The 17,110-nt window shown below is 37.0% G+C and overlaps 1 protein-coding gene and 1 long non-coding RNA gene across 2 annotated transcripts; both read right to left on the bottom strand.

Annotated features, from left to right (window-relative positions):
* On the bottom strand, window positions 1-1,632 carry LOC116404799. The gene is made up of 3 exons (XR_004217883.1): window positions 1,033-1,632; window positions 810-936; window positions 1-63 (listed from the first exon to the last, which is right to left on the bottom strand). It is a non-coding gene; the product is annotated as an uncharacterized LOC116404799 (long non-coding RNA).
* Window positions 1,633-15,097: 13,465 nt separating this feature from the next.
* Window positions 15,098-15,475, bottom strand: LOC116404139. The gene has a single exon (XM_031886398.1). The coding sequence runs from the start codon at window positions 15,473-15,475 to the stop codon at window positions 15,098-15,100; it is 378 nt and encodes a 125-aa protein (XP_031742258.1).
* Between the last annotated feature and the right edge of the window lie 1,635 nt (window positions 15,476-17,110).

Below are 17,110 nucleotides of genomic sequence, written 5' to 3' on the forward strand. Positions count from 1 at the left end.
GTTTCCTATGGCATCATGTTTCCTTCCTGCCCCTCGCCTGTTTGCCGCCTTTATTACCTTTGCCTGAAAATTAAACATAACAAGGGTGAGTATTTAAATACTCAGTAAGAGACCCTCTACTGGTCTCGTCAGGGGAAAATAAATTGTTAAAGTTCTATTGGGACACCCTGTACAGTCGCAGTCTTGTGATCCCGTAGGATACACATCTCAGTCTAACGCCCCGAGGGACGTACATATCAGTCTAACGCCCCGAGGGACGTACATATCAGTCTAGTGTTCTGCAGAAACACATATCAGTCAAATGCTCCCGAAGGTGCACAATAAATTGGTGATCCCGTGGGACACCTACAAGGTAAACATCCCAATACAATCTAACAATTTATCCCCTCATTCCATTCAACCCATCTTTCAGTTACTTCAAGTCACAAAGTTCTTTCTTTCAACATCCTAACAGTCAACTTATTTTACTACAGTCATATGTCTGTCAATAATATGCTAATACATCAGTCAATCCACTATACAGTCAATGCACCCCTCAGTTCACCAGCACACAGTCATACTTTAGCGTAATCATACACCCAATCTAAACGAGAATCTCATACAAACACAATCTACAATCTCCGTCCTGTCCACATACACACATTTATATATAGATTCCATGACAATCACGACATACATTCGACGTCAAGTCTACTTCAATTCATATACATTCATATATATTTTCAGTCAACCCCAGTATACATTCAACACACATACAGTTCACAATCACAGTTCACAATCACAATTGAGTCCAGTAGAAAATCCCTTACCTGGATCTTTATGTAAAATTCCTTAGTCGAACTAACTTCAACAAACAAACCCCAAGAGTAAAGAATCGAACTCCAACAAAGCTTAAGGCGTAACTCAAGGACACTAACTCCAAATCACCGATGTCACCTTCAAGAACAAAGATCAATTCAACCAATTAAACAACATCACATCTTAATGTATTTACAAATGTAAGACCTTATTACCGAACAATCTCATCCTTACCAATATCTTGTAACAAGACTTTGACAATCGACGTTAAATAGAAGTTGCCGCAGGATCTACACAAAAGACATCGTGCAAAACACTTTTGCACGCGAACTGGTCCGCGATTCGTAAATGGGACAGCGGGTATCGACGAAGGCAGAACGGTTCGGACGTTCAACAGCAGTTACGCGCGGACGGGAGTAGCTCGGCAACGTAGCCGAATTCGTGCGATGCGGCGTGACCTGCGTCGGCGAGGCTGTTCGTGACTGAGGCGTGTGACTTGCCTCGCGGACGGAGATAGAGACGGCGGAGACGGTTGCAGAACCGTGGCTTCGACAGAGACAGAACCGGCTGAGACGGCTGGGCAGCGGCGGAAGAGCAACGGCGCCGCAGATCTGGACTGGCAATGGCGCGATCTTGCTTCGCGACGGGGCTGCGGACGGAAGAAGAAAATGGAAGGAAAGGACCGGCGGCTGGCTGCGGTTGGCTGCGGCGGGACGGGAAGAAGAAGATAGAGGTGGTGCTTGCGGCGGAAAGAAAAACGGAAAGAAAGGGAGGCGACGGTTTGCGAACGGGAGAGAAGGGGGAAGGGATCGGCGCGCACGCAGAAGAAGAAGGGAGAAAAGAAAAGAAAAAGAAAAAGAAGAAAAGAAAAATAATAAAGAATTTTTTTAATATTAAAATAATATATATAAAAATAAATAAATATATATATATATATAATATATATATATATATATATATATTTACCTTTTCTTTGGGCATTACAGGTTCGGTTTCAATGAAGATTTTTTTTATCATTTTGCGGTTCGATTCGGTTTTAGCTTCAAACCGAACCGCGAACACCACTAATATGTAATGTTGAGATCAACTGAATATGTTTGTAATGTAGGGACTTTGATGAAAGAATTGAAAATTCAGGAAATTGTATGAAAAAAAATGGTTGAATGTTAAATTGACTTATGAATAGTGTATATGAAACAATACATTATATATTTTATGAATGAAATGTTATGCAATCAATTTGTTAAATTGGTTTATTTATTTTATTTCAAATATTTATTTTATATGTAATAAATAATAAGTTATGTTTGAAACAGCAGTATAAGGATATATCATAATATATATTGTTCATTTAAGGTTAGTAAGAATTTTATATTTTGTATTTGAAATATACTATGATATATTGAGTACATCAAAGATGACATCATTTATGTACTATTGAAAATATGAAGTAGTATATATATGTAACAAATCACATAAGATATATGTATCATGTACTAGTATATACGTCATTATTTATATATACACACCTAATGAAAAAAAGTAGAGTGTGTGGGACCCACGTATATAAATAATGAGAAAATAAAAAATGTTGGCCCAATGTAATATATATATATAAGTAAAAAATAAACTATGTAGGGTCCACTGCATGAAAATTGTGTAGGGGTACAAAACTTCACCTCAACTCACCTATTTTTGTCAATAGTTTTGCATTCACCTACTTTTGACATATGTTTCAAAATTTACATTATTTTTTAAAAAAAGTTCTATACATAATAAATAATAACTCGTGATTGAAACAAGAGTGGTTATGTATGAAGGATAGTATATTAAATATAATAAATTGAAAAACTTTGATTGGTACCGTAGATGAAAATTTATGAAAAAATATAGAAATAAAATAACTAAATTTAAAACTGAAATATGAATATTTCAAATAAAAGTATAAATCAACATACTAAAAGTTTAATAATAAGAAAGAAAAATTAGTTCAATAAGGAAAGCTTGCATCTCTTTCGTTTATGACAACCACATTTAAAACTTCATTTTAGAATGAATTCTAATATTTTTTTGTTGACCAACTGAACGTTTTACATTCAATGGGATGATGTCAACTTCAATTACTGTATTATTGAATATATGCATTAGTATGTATGTAACAAATCAAATAAAATACTAATCGAATATAGAAAAATATAAAGAAAATGACACAAAACGTGAAGGAAAAAAACTGAACTATATATGTGTCACAAAATACGTGTTATTATATTTATATAAATGTATATATTGATAACATCACCTGTCTATGTAGTGATATATATTGAAATTCAACTATAAATTATGTAGAACTATATGTCACTAAATATTTATGTTGTAAATAAGGTGTATCTATATATTAAATCACATCATAAACATATTATAATTTACGAGTATATTATAGTATATATTGTTCATTTAAAAGATATATGACAAATAGAAGGTATATAATTATACGAAGTGAGAATATGTATGTATGATATTCTCACTACATATTATATATACACTAAGAATGTGTATTTTACTGTTTTAGTAGTATTTACTATATAAATATATATTTTAAATATTAATTATTAATGAATATATAGTTTACTACATGTTGTTACAACATACTTAAGATATAAATGTTTATATGACTAACAACATAATATTACTATAAGATAAACAAAAAAATAAAGAACAGATTGAATTGAAAAATATTTTCGATTATTGTATGTCACTATATATGTCTGATTGTATATATCTCTAAGAAATATTACATAATGAGGTAGTGTAACGACCCAACTTTTCTAAGTAAGTCGAGATCGTTAATTTTTAACAAATAAAGACTTTGATTAATATAAAACAAAACGTAAACAATTAAAAAAAAAACATCTTCAAGTCAGGCCTGATTTTTAAACATTCAAGAAAACATAAAATAATACTATTTACAACAAACGTTTGTAAACTAAATTTCAATACATTTTAAACCTCACAAGAACCCATAAGCGGAAGCAAAAACACGTTTCCTATGGCATCATGTTTCCTTCCTGCCCCTCGCCTGTTTGCCGCCTTTATTACCTTTGCCTGAAAATTAAACATAACAAGGGTGAGTATTTAAATACTCAGTAAGAGACCCTCTACTGGTCTCGTCAGGGGAAAATAAATTGTTAAAGTTCTATTGGGACACCCTGTACAGTCGCAGTCTTGTGATCCCGTAGGATACACATCTCAGTCTAACGCCCCGAGGGACGTACATATCAGTCTAACGCCCCGAGGGACGTACATATCAGTCTAACGCCCCGAGGGACGTACATATCAGTCTAGTGTTCTGCAGAAACACATATCAGTCTAATGCTCCCGAAGGTGCACAATAAATTGGTGATCCCGTGGGACACCTACAAGGTAAACATCCCAATACAATCTAACAATTTTCCCCTCATTCCATTCAACCCATCTTTCAGTTACTTCAAGTCACAAAGTTCTTTCTTTCAACATCCTAACAGTCAACTTATTTTAATACATCAGTCAATCCACTATACAGTCAATGCACCCCTCAGTTCACCAGCACACAGTCATACTTTAGCGTAATCATACACCCAATCTAAACGAGAATCTCATACAAACACAATCTACAATCTCCGTCCTGTCCACATACACACATTTATATATAGATTCCATGACAATCACGACATACATTCGACGTCAAGTCTACTTCAATTCATATACATTCATATATATTTTCAGTCAACCCACAATATACATTCAACACACATACAGTTCACAATCACAGTTCACAATCACAATTGAGTCCAGTAGAAAATCCCTTACCTGGATCTTTATGTAAAATTCCTTAGTCGAACTAACTTCAACAAACAAACCCAAAGAGTAAAGAATCGAACTCCAACAAAGCTTAAGGCGTAACTCAAGGACACTAACTCGAAATCACTGATGTCGCCTTCAAGAACAAAGATCAATTCAACCAATTAAACAACATCACATCTTAATGTATTTACAAATGTAAGACCTTTTTACCAAACAATATCATCCTTACCAATATCTTGTAACAAGACTTTGACCATCGACGTTAAATAGAAGTTGCCGCAGGATCTACACAAAAGACATCGTGCAAAACACTTCTGCACGCGAACCGGTCCGCAATTCGTAAATGGGACAGCGGGTATCGACGAAGGCAGAACGATTCGGACGTTCAACATCAGTTACGCGCGGACGGGAGTAGCCCGGCAACGTAGCCGAACTCGTGCGATGCGGCGTGACCTGCGTCGGCGAGGCTGTTCGTGACTGAGGCGTGCGACTTGCCTCGCGGATGGAGATAGAGACGGCGGCTGGGTTCGGCTTCGACGGAGACAGAACCGACGATGGAGATGGCAGATCGGCACGCGGGCTGCAGCTGGGCTGCGGTGGGAAGAGGAACGGAGATGGCCGGCGGCGGTTGCTGCGCGAACGGAGAGAAGGGGAAGGTGGGTCGCACGGCGCACGGGAGGAGAAGAGAAATAGGGAAAAGAAAAGAAAAAGGAAAAAGAAAAGAAAAGGAAAAAGAAAAACAAAATATATATATTTCTTTTTCTTTTCTTTTTATTTAAATTAAATACAAAAAAATATATATATAAATACCTTTGGGGCATTACACGTAGTATATATGTAACAAATCACATAATATATATGTATTATGGAGTAGTATAAATGTAATTGTTGAGCAAGAAATTTTAACCAATGAAATTACACCAAGTTGTGATGATTATAATTTGATAGGAATCGGGTAGTCAAGTTTTCCAACCCAATTCAAGCCCCTGATAAAAAATCAGGCCAAACAAAGGGGCCTAAGCCCATTAAGAAAATGGGCCCAAGCCCAAGTCCAAGCTCAACAACTCAACAAGCAAATGGGTCCAAGCCCACATAAAGTCCACAAATTTTCTCTATAAGTAGAGACCTTTGTCATTCATTCGAGAGATCTTTTGTTGAAGGAAGAAATGAAGCTCTGAAGTACTGAAGCTTTGAAGAATTGAAGATTCAAACTTCTATAGAGCTCTCAAGACGTGCAAGTTCTTATCAACTTCGAGATCATCATCTTCTGAAATATTGAAGACTTGGAAGATCAAAATTTCCTTGAATTCCAGAAGACTGAAGCTGAAATAGACCGAACCATTTAAATTCGGTTTGGACTATTTGAGACAGCAACAAACTATGTTTTTTGTTCTGTACATAAATGGTGTGGTTTGATTCGGTTTTAACAAGCGGTTCAATTTATACCGTTTAGACTTGATCTTATATAATGTGAAATTATTTTTTTTCTTTGAATTTTTATCTAAGTGTACTCAAATTGTATACCATGTTACAAAATTAATTGCAATAAATTTTTTAAAATTTTCAAAAATATCATAAATTGACTAATATTTTATACAAATATAGAGTAAAAATGACCAATTTAATCTTTTTATTATTAATAATATATTAAAAATAAAAAGAAAAGTGAACCACGTTTAAGATTTTCATTTATTAAATATTCTATGAAAATATGGATTAAATTCTATTAAAGTAATATTAATAATAAAAATTGTCCTTAGTTTGCTTTTTATGATTTTATTAAAAAATTGTCCTTTTTTTATTTTGCATTCTTTTTCATATATTTTATATAATTATAGTATATATCGAATAATATAATGTATATTTTATTAGTGAAATGTTCTTATATCAATTTATTTATTTATTTTATTTAAATATTCATATCTTACGTAGTAAATAATACATTATGTTTGAAATAATATTAATTATATATGAAAGTTGTTTATGTTTACAAGAACATGAATGAGAAATAATTATGATGAGTATATGTAATATATGTCATTAAAATATTTGTTATTCTCTAGTATATGTAATAGGGGTGTTCAAAATGAAGTTGAAAACTGAATCGAATCACTAATCGAACCGAAATCGAATGCATATGGTTCGGTTCGATTCGATTTCTATTTCAAAAAAACCACATAAAATTCGGTTCGGTTCAGTTTAAGATGTTAAGAACCGATTCTCAAACCGAACTGAATTGCTTTATTTTAAAAACTAAATATATATATATATATATATATATATATATATAATATATATATATATATAATATATATATGTTAATAATAAGACTTTTTTAGACTTCAAAGCGGGTATAGAGTCAAAAATAAATGAGAGGAACGAAAAGGAGAAGAATGACATAATCAAAACGTAAATGACAAGTTGTCTTGACGAAATTTGTATGACTGTAGGACTTTTATTCATCTTAGGTGGATTTTAAAACTTTTATGTGTTATTGGACTTTCAAATTTCAATGTTTGAAACATCTATGTGTGTAATTTTGAAATTTCTATGTTTATAACTTTGTATAAGCCGTTCGGTTTTGATTTGATTTTATTTATGTATATGTGGTTCGGTTTTCATTCGGTTTGGCATAGATGAGCGGTTCGGTTCAGTAACGACCAAACTTTTCTAAGTAAGTCGAGATCGTTAATTTTTAACAAATAAAGACTTTGATTAATATAAAACAAAACGTAAACAATTAAAAAAAAAAAAAACATCTTCAAGTCAGGCCTGATTTTTAAACATTCAAGAAAACATAAAATAGTACTATTTACAACAAACGTTTGTAAACTAAATTTCAATTCATTTTAAACCTCACAAGAACCCATAAGCGGAAGCAAAAAAACACGTTTCCTATGGCATCACGCTTCCTTCCTCCCTCTCGCCTGTTTGTCGCCTTTATTACCTTTGCCTGAAAATTAAACATAAGAAGGGTGAGTATTTTAAATACTCAGTAAGAGACCCTCTACTGGTCTCGTCAGGGAAAAATAAATTGTTAAAGTTCTATTGGGACACCCTGTACAGTCGCAGTCTTGTGATCCCGTAGGATACACATCTCAGTCTAACGCCCCGAGGGACGTACATATCAGTCTAGTGTTCTGCAGAAACACATATCACTCAAATGCTCCCGAAGGTGCACAATAAATTGGTGATCCCGTGGGACACCTACAAGGTAAACATCCCAATACAATCTAACAATTTATCCCCTCATTCCATTCAACCCATCTTTCAGTTACTTCAAGTCACAAAGTTCTTTCTTTCAACATCCTAACAGTCAACTTATTTTACTACAGTCATATGTCTGTCAATAATATGCTAATACATCAGTCAATCCACTATACAGTCAATGCACCCCTCAGTTCACCAGCACACAGTCATACTTTAGTGTAATCATACACCCAATCTAAACGAGAATCTCATACAAACACAATCTACAATCTCCGTCCTGTCCACATACACACATTTATATATAGATTCCATGACAATCACGACATACATTCGACGTCAAGTCTACTTCAATTCATATACATTCATATATATTTTCAGTCAAACCCAGTATACATTCAACACACATACAGTTCACAATCACAATTGAGTCCAGTAGAAAATCCCTTACCTGGATCTTTATGTAAAATTCCTTAGTCGAACTAACTTCAACAAACAAACCCCAAGAGTAAAGAATCGAACTCCAACAAAGCTTAAGGAGTAACTCAAGGACACTAACTCGAAATCACTGATGTCGCCTTCAAGAACAAAGATCAATTCAACCAATTAAACAACATCACATCTTAATGTATTTATAAATGTAAGACCTTATTACCCAACAATCTCATCCTTACCAATAACTTATAACAAGACTTTGACAATCGACGTTAAAATAGAAGTTGCCGCAGGATCTACACAAAAGACATCGTGCAAAACACTTCTACACGCGAACCAGTCCGCGATTCGTAAATGGGACAGCGGGTATCGACGAAGGCAGAACGGTTCGGACGTTCAACAGCAGTTACGCGCGGACGGGAGTAGCCCGGCAACGTAGCCGAACTCGTGCGATGCGGCGTGACCTGCATCGGCGAGGCTGTTCGTGACTGAGGCGTGCGACTTGCCTCGCGAACGGAGATAGAGACGGCGGCTGGGTTCGGCTTCGACGGAGACAGAACCGGTGATGGAGACGGCAGATCAGCGCGCGGGTTGCGGCGGGAAAAAAACGAAAGGGAAAGGATCGGTGGGAGTCGCGGCGCACGGCGGAAGAAGGAAATAAGGGCGGCGGTTGCTGGGCTGCGACGCAGATCTGGACTGGGCACGAACGGAAGGAGAAGAGGACGGTTGGGGCGGTTGCTGCGCGAACGGAGAGAAGGGGAAGGAGGGTCGCGGCGCACGGGAGGAAGAAGAAGAGAGAGAGAGAGAAAAAAAGAGAAAAGAAAAAGAAAGAAAAAAAATATATATATAATAAGAATTTTTTTTTCTTTTTCTTTTCTTTTCTTTTTTATTTAAATTAATATTAAAATATATAAAAATTTAAAAATATATATATATACATATATATTTTTACCTTTGGGTCTTTACATTCTTCCCTCCTTAAGAAATTTTCGTCCTCGAAAGTTTTAATCCTGAAATAACTCTGGATAACGAGTCCTCATCTCTTCCTCTCGCTCCCATGTTGCGTCTTCAATTCGATGATTCCGCCACAAAACCTTTACTAATGGAATGCTTCTATTACGAAGCATCTTTACCTCTCTAGCCAGAATCTCCATAGGTTGTTCTACATAGCTCAAATGCTCATTAATCTCCAAAGGTTCATAGTCCACTACATGAGATGTATCGGCCACATACTTCCTCAACATCGAAACATGGAAAACATTATGAACTGCAGAGAGTGATGGTGGTAATGCCAAGCGATACGCCACAACACCAACCCTCTCTAAGATCTCAAATGGTCCAACAAAACGAGGACTTAACTTTCCTTTCTTCTCAAAACGCATAACACCCTTCATAGGTGCTACCTTCAAGAATACCTTTTCTCCCACATCGAACTTAAGGTCTTTTCGCCGTACATCTGCATAACTCTTCTGTCTACTCTGCGCTGTTTGCATACGCGTTCTAATCTTTTGAATAGCCTCATTAGTAGACCGAACTAATTCAGGTCCCATCAATCTATGTTCACCAACCTCACTCCAACAAACAGGGGTTCTACAACATTTGCCAAAGAAAGCCTCAAATGGTGCCATACCGATGGTAGCCTGAAAACTGTTGTTATAAGCAAACTCCATCAAATGTAGATGAGAGTCCCAACTACCTGGAAACTCTATAACACAAGCTCGTAGCATATCCTCTAAAACTTGGTTCAAACGTTCAGTTTGACCATCAGTCTGTGGATGAAAGGCTGTACTGAAATCCAATCTCGTACCCATAGCAGTCTGAAGTCCCTTCCAAAACTTGGAAGTAAACCGTGCATCCCTATCAGAAACAATCGATACAGACACTCCATGCAGTCTCACAACCTCAGTTAAATACAACTGTGCCCACTTACTAGCAGTAAAAGTGGATTTCCCTGGTACAAAATGTGCCGATTTCGTAAGCCTGTCTACAATAACCCAAATCACTGTGAAACCCTTCAGGGTTTTAGGCAATTATATAATAAAATCCATAGATACATTCTCCCACTTCCACTCTAATATACTCAAAGGTTGCAACAAACCTGTTGTTTTCTATCTTGGTGCTTTAACCTACTAGCACACCAAGCACTTACTAACAAGATTTTCCATTTCTCTCTTCATATTACGCTAGTAACAAACTCTTTTCAATTCCGGATACATTTTTGTGCTACTTGGATGCATGAGAAATGGGAAACTATGAGTCTCAACCAATAACCTTGTCTTAATTGCATTTTCTGTTGGCACACACAATTTTCTTTCAAACATAAGTTCATCATCAAAGGATATGGAAAACTCCTTAACTTGCCCTACTTCTACTAGGTGATGCTTCTCAATCAAATAAGGATCAATGAATTGAACCACAAGAATTCTTTGTCTCAAGGTCGGATGTACTGACAACTGAGCTAACTTTGAGGTGACTTCCCCCACTGAAACTACAATCTCAGCTCTCTCGTGGTTTTTGTCTAATGAAACCTGTCTGGTAATAAGTGCTGTCAAAATGTGATACTTTTCTACGAAGAGCACCAACTTCCACATTCGCCTTACCTAGATGGTACAAAATCTCACAATCATAGTCATTTACTAATTCAAACCATCTTTGCTATCTCATACTCAACTTCTTTTGAGTGAAGAAGTATTTTATACTCTTTTGGTTAGAAAATATCTATATCTTTTCATCATACATATAGTGCCTTCAAATCATTAATGTAAAAACCACAACTGTCAATTCCATATCATAAGTTGGACAATTTTCCTCATGACTCTTCAACTGACGAGGAGTACAAGCAACTACTTTAACTTGTTGAATCAGAATACCTTTTAAACTTTCCTAAAAGCATCACTATAAATTACGGAACATTCTGAACCATCATGTACGGTAAGCACGGGAGTTGTACAAGCTTCTGCTTAAGATCCTGAACACTATCCTCATAGGCTTTGTCCCAAACAAACAGAGTCCCTTTTCTTAGTTAACTGAGTCAAAGGAGTAGCTATACGAGAAAATTCTTATACAAACCGTTAGTAATAACCTGCTGAACCCAAAAAGACTACGAACCTCACTGACTATGAAAAGTTGAGGCCAACTGGTAACGACTTCAATCTTTTATGAGATCCACATAAATGTCATCTCTAGATACCACATGGCTTGGAAAGATACTTGGCCTCATCCAAAACTCACATTTTGAAAACTTTGCATACAATTTGTTGACTCGAAGAGCCTCTTAAAACCATGTTAAATGCTCCTCATGCGCTGTCTCTATTTTGGAATAAATTAAGATATCGTCAATAAATACAATCACGAAAGTGTCTAAGAGATCGTTAAACACTTTGTTCATCAAGTCGTAAACATTGTTTGAGCATTTGCCCACTCAAAAGACATCATAATGAACTCATGATGTCCATATCTCGAACGAAAATCTGCCTTAGGAATGTCACTGTTCTCTAATCCTCAACAAGTCATAACCTGAATGTAATTCAATCTTAAAGAACACGGACTTATTGCAGTTGATCAAACAAATCCTCATTCATTGGTAAAAGATATTTATTCTTAACCGACACCTTATTCAACTTTCTACAATCAAAACATAAGTGCATCGACCCATCTTTCTTCTTAATAAACAAAAATTGGTGCACCCCAAGATAACATACTTCGTCGAATGTAGTCCTTGTCAAACATTTCTTTCAATTGCACCTTCAAATCTTTCAACTCTGTTGGGGCCATTTTGTATGAAGCTTTAGATATAGGAACGAGTCTAACTCTATCTCAATAACAAGACCAATTTCTGTTTAGCACGGTAATCTTAGAAACTCTTCTAGAAAAATATCATAATACTTTTTCACCACTGATTCAAATAACAAAGAAACATCGACTTCTCTGGTGTCTACCACACTAGTCAAATACAACAGGTACCCTGGTCAAGCAACTTACTAACCTTCATAGTTGGGATAACTTTTAGCGAAACGATAGTTCCAACCTCTTTGTACTTGAAACTAGCCTCTGGAGAAGGATTAGAAACTACATTTTCGCTGAACATTTTATGTTTACATGGTTAAACTACATTCCAATTTTCAAACTCCAAACTAGTAACTTTTCATTCACGAGAAACTCAAAATTGTTTCTTAAAGTCACATCAAGACAACCATGCTCATCTTCCTTGTTTCTTTTCCAATACCTCCATTCTAAAACCATTTAATGTGTTTCGTATAAACTTGACCGTGTATTTAGTCCTCTTTAAAACCACCTACATAACTTATTTTTCTTAGATTTCCAATCACAAAACAGACAATTTCGCTAACAACGTCTTACTTTTCTACTACTCGACCACTCCTTTGAACACCTCTACATGGCAACATTTTTCCTAAATTTCACCATTAAATCCTTCACCATTAAATCATAACATTCATGTAATTCTAGTTTAACTTAGGCAAGGTCATATACATAAACCATACATATAAGCATAAAGCATACCTGACGAGAGACGAAGGGTCGCGTTAGCCATAGGGACACAAAAACATAGACTTACATCGTAAGTCAGTCTACAGAACCTAAAACTTAGGCTTTGATACCAACTGTAACGACCCAACTTTTCTAGGTAAATCGAGGTCATTAATTTTTAACAAAAGACTTTGATTGATACAAAATGAAACGTAAGTCAATTTTAAAAACAAATTATGTCAGGCCTGATTTTCAAATATTCAAGAAAACATAAAAATAACACTATTTACAAATAAAAGTTTGTAAACTAAGTTTTTAGTACATTTTAAACCTCACAAGAACCCATAAGCGGAGCAAAAACACGTTTCCTATGGCATCACGCTTCCTTCCTGCCCCTCGCCTGTTTGCCGCCTTTATTACCTTTGCCTGAAAATTAAACATAAGAAGGGTGAGTATTTTAAATACTCAGTAAGAGACCCTCTACTGGTCTCGTCAGGAGAAAATAAATTATTAACGATCTATTGGGACACCCTGTACAGTCACAGTCTTGTGATCCCGTAGGATACATATCTCAGTCTAACGCCCCGAGGGACGTACATATCAGTCTAGTGTTCTGCAGAAACACATATCAGTCAAATGCTCCCGAAGGTTCACAATAAATTGGTGATCCCGTGGGACACCTACAAGGTAAACATCCCAATACAATCTAACAATTTATCCCCTCATTCCATTCAACCCATCTTTCAGTTACTTCAAGTCACAAAGTTCTTTCTTTCAACATCCTAACAGTCAACTTATTTTACTACAGTCATATGTCTGTCAATAATATGCTAATACATCAGTCAATCCACTATACAGTCAATGCACCCCTCAGTTCACCAGCACAAACCACAGTTCAGTATAATCCACATCCAACCGAAACAAATTCACTAGTTCACATCCAATCTTTATACAGCACAATCTATTAATATCATCATGTACACATAAGCATAATTTCAGTCATTCACATGTATACTTTTGGCAATCCACATCAATTCACACATCAATGTATATATATATGTTTCCAGTCAAATACAACATACACTAAACATTTAGTCTGCAATCAAACATGTACATCTTAATCATCATCCATACAGTCCAACACAACTCAAAAACTTTAGGTGAGTCCAGTAGAAAGTCCCTTACCTGGATCTTTATGTAAAATTCCTTAGTCGAACTACGAACTAACTTCAACAAACAAACCCCAAGAGTAAAGAATCGAACTCCAACAAAGCTTAAGGCGTAACTCAAGGACACTAACTCCAAATCACCGATGTCACCTTCAAGAACAAAGATCAATTCAACCAATTAAACAACATCACATCTTAATGTATTTACAAATGTAAGACCTTATTACCGAACAATCTCATCCTTACCAATATCTTGTAACAAGACTTTGACAATCGACGTTAAATAGAACTTGCCGCAGGATCTACACAAAAGACATCGTGCAAAACACTTCTGCACGCGAACCGGTCCGTGATTCGTAAATGGGACAGCGGGTATCGACGAAGGCAGAACGGTTCGGACGTTCAACAGCAGTTACGCGCGGACGGGAGTAGCCCGGCAACGTAGCCGAACTCGTGCGATGCGGCGTGACCTGCGTCGGCGAGGCTGTTCGTGACTGAGGCGTGCGACTTGCCTCGCGGACGGAGATAGAGACGGCGGAGACGGTTGCAGAACCGTGGCTTCGACGGAGACAGACTCGGCTGCGACGGCTGGGCAGCGGCGGAAGAGCAACGGCGCCGCAGATCTGGACCGGATAGTTACGTGGCGGCTGCTGCAAGGCTGCTTCGCGAACGGAGATGGAGAACGGAATGGAGGTCGAGGCGCTCGGCTTTAGTAGGGGAGACGCGGCGGCCGACGGCTGCTGCGAACGGAAGACAAGAAGACGGTGGGGTCGTCGCGGCGCACGGGAGGAAGGAGAAGAGGGGCGGCGGTTGCGGCTGGGCACGAACGAAAGGAGAAGAGGACGGTTGGGGCGGTTGCTGCTGCGCGAACGGAGAGAAGGGGAAGGAGGGTCGCGGCGCACGGGAGGAAGAAAAAGAGAATTTTCTTTTTCTTTTCTTTTATTTAATAAAAATATAATTATAAATATATATATATATATATATATATATATATTTATATAATTATATTAATACATTTTCAAATCTTCTTTCTCTCCTTCAACATATTTTTTTAAAAAAAATATCTTGAACAAATCGAAATAATTCTCTTAAAATAAAATACCTTCAAGTTTAGGGCGTTACATTCTTCCCTCCTTAAGAAACTTTCGTCCTCGAAAGTTCTAATCCTTAAATAACTCTAGATAACGAGTCATCATCTCTTCTTCTCGCTCCCATGTCGCCTCTTCAATTCGATGATTCTGCCACAAAACCTTTACTAATGGAATGCTTCTATTACGAAGCATCTTTACCTCTCTAGCCAGAATCTCCACAGGTTGTTCTACATAGCTCAAATGCTCATCAATCTCCAAGGGTTCATAGTCCACTACATGAGATGTATCGGCCACATACTTCCTCAACATCGAAACATGAAAAACATTATGAACTGCAGAGAGAGATGGTGGTAATGCCAAGCGATACGCCACAACACCAACCCTCTCTAAGATCTCAAATGGTCCAACAAAACGAGGACTTAACTTTCCTTTCTTCTCAAAACGCATAACACCCTTCATAGGTGCTACCTTCAAGAATACCTTTTCTCCCCACATCGAACTTAAGGTCTTTTCACCGTACATCTGCATAACTCTTCTGTCTACTCTGCGCTGTTTGCATACGCGTTCTAATCTTTTGAATAGCCTCATTAGTAGACCGAACTAATTCAGGTCCCATCAACCTATGTTCACCAACCTCACCCCAACAAACAGGGGTTCTACAACATTTGCCATACAAAGCCTCAAATGGTGTCATACCGATGGTAGCCTGGAAACTGTTGTTATAAGAAAACTCCATCAAATGTAGATGAGAGTCCCAACTACCTGGAAACTCTATAACACAAGCTCGTAGCATATCCTCTAAAACTTGGTTCAAACGTTCAGTTTGACCATCAGTCTGTGGATGAAAGGCTGTACTAAAATCCAATCTCGTACCCATAGCAGTCTGAAGTCCCTTCCAAAACTTGGAAGTAAACCGTGCATCCCTATCAGAAACAATCGATACAGGCACTCCATGCAGTCTCACAACCTCAGTTAAATACAACTCTGCCCACTTACTAGCAGTATAAGTGGATTTCCCTGGTACAAAATGTGCCGATTTCGCAAGCCTGTCTATGACAACCAGAATCACTGTGAAACCCTTCAGGGTCTTAGGCAACCCTGAAATAAAATCCATCGACACATTCTCCCACTTCCACTCTGGCACACTTAAAGGTTGTAACAAACCTGCTGGTTTCTGTCTAGGTGTCTTAACTTGCTGACATACTAAGCACTTACTAACAAGATCTTCCATTTCTCTCTTCATATTACGCTAGTAACAAACTCTTTTCAGATCTGGATACATTTTTGTGCTACTTGGATGCATGAGAAATGGCAAACTATGAGTCTCAACCAATAACCTTGTCTTAATTGCATTTTCTGTTGGCACACACAATTTTCTTTCAAACATAAGTTCATCATCAAAGGATATGGAAAACTCCTTAACTTGCCCTACTTCTACTAGGTGATGCTTCTCAATCAAATAAGGATCAATGAATTGAACCACAAGAATTCTTTGTCTCAAGGTCGGATGTACTGACAACTGAGCTAACTTTGAGGTGACTTCCCCCACTGAAACTACAATCTCAGCTCTCTCGTGGTTTTTGTCTAATGAAACCTGTCTGGTAATAAGTGCTGTCAAAATGTGATACTTTTCTACGAAGAGCACCAACTTCCACATTCGCCTTACCTAGATGGTACAAAATCTCACAATCATAGTCATTTACTAACTGAAACCATCTTTGCTATCTCATACTCAACTTCTTTTGAGTGAAGAAGTATTTTATACTCTTTTGGTTAGAAAATATCTATATATTTTCATCATACATATAGTGCCTTCAAATCATTAATGTAAAAACCACAACTGTCAATTCCATATCATAAGTTGGACAATTTTTCTCACGAGGAGTACAAGCAACTACTTTAACTTGTTGAATAAGAATACCTTTTAAACTTTCCTAAAAGCATCACTATAAATTACGGAACATTCTGAACCATCATGTACGGTAAGCACGGGAGTTGTACAAGCTTCTGCTTAAGATCCTGAACACTATCCTCATAGGCTTTGTCCCAAACAAACGGAGTCCCTTTTCTTAGTTAACTGAG

This window comes from Cucumis sativus, chromosome 1 (genome assembly GCF_000004075.3).
Source record: "Cucumis sativus cultivar 9930 chromosome 1, Cucumber_9930_V3, whole genome shotgun sequence".
Classification (NCBI taxonomy): domain Eukaryota; kingdom Viridiplantae; phylum Streptophyta; class Magnoliopsida; order Cucurbitales; family Cucurbitaceae; genus Cucumis; species Cucumis sativus.

Bases quoted from the DNA above. Each gene is read 5' to 3' on its own strand.
- LOC116404139 (XM_031886398.1), bottom strand. From the start codon at position 15,475: ATGCGTTTTGAGAAGAAAGGAAAGTTAAGTCCTCGTTTTGTTGGACCA.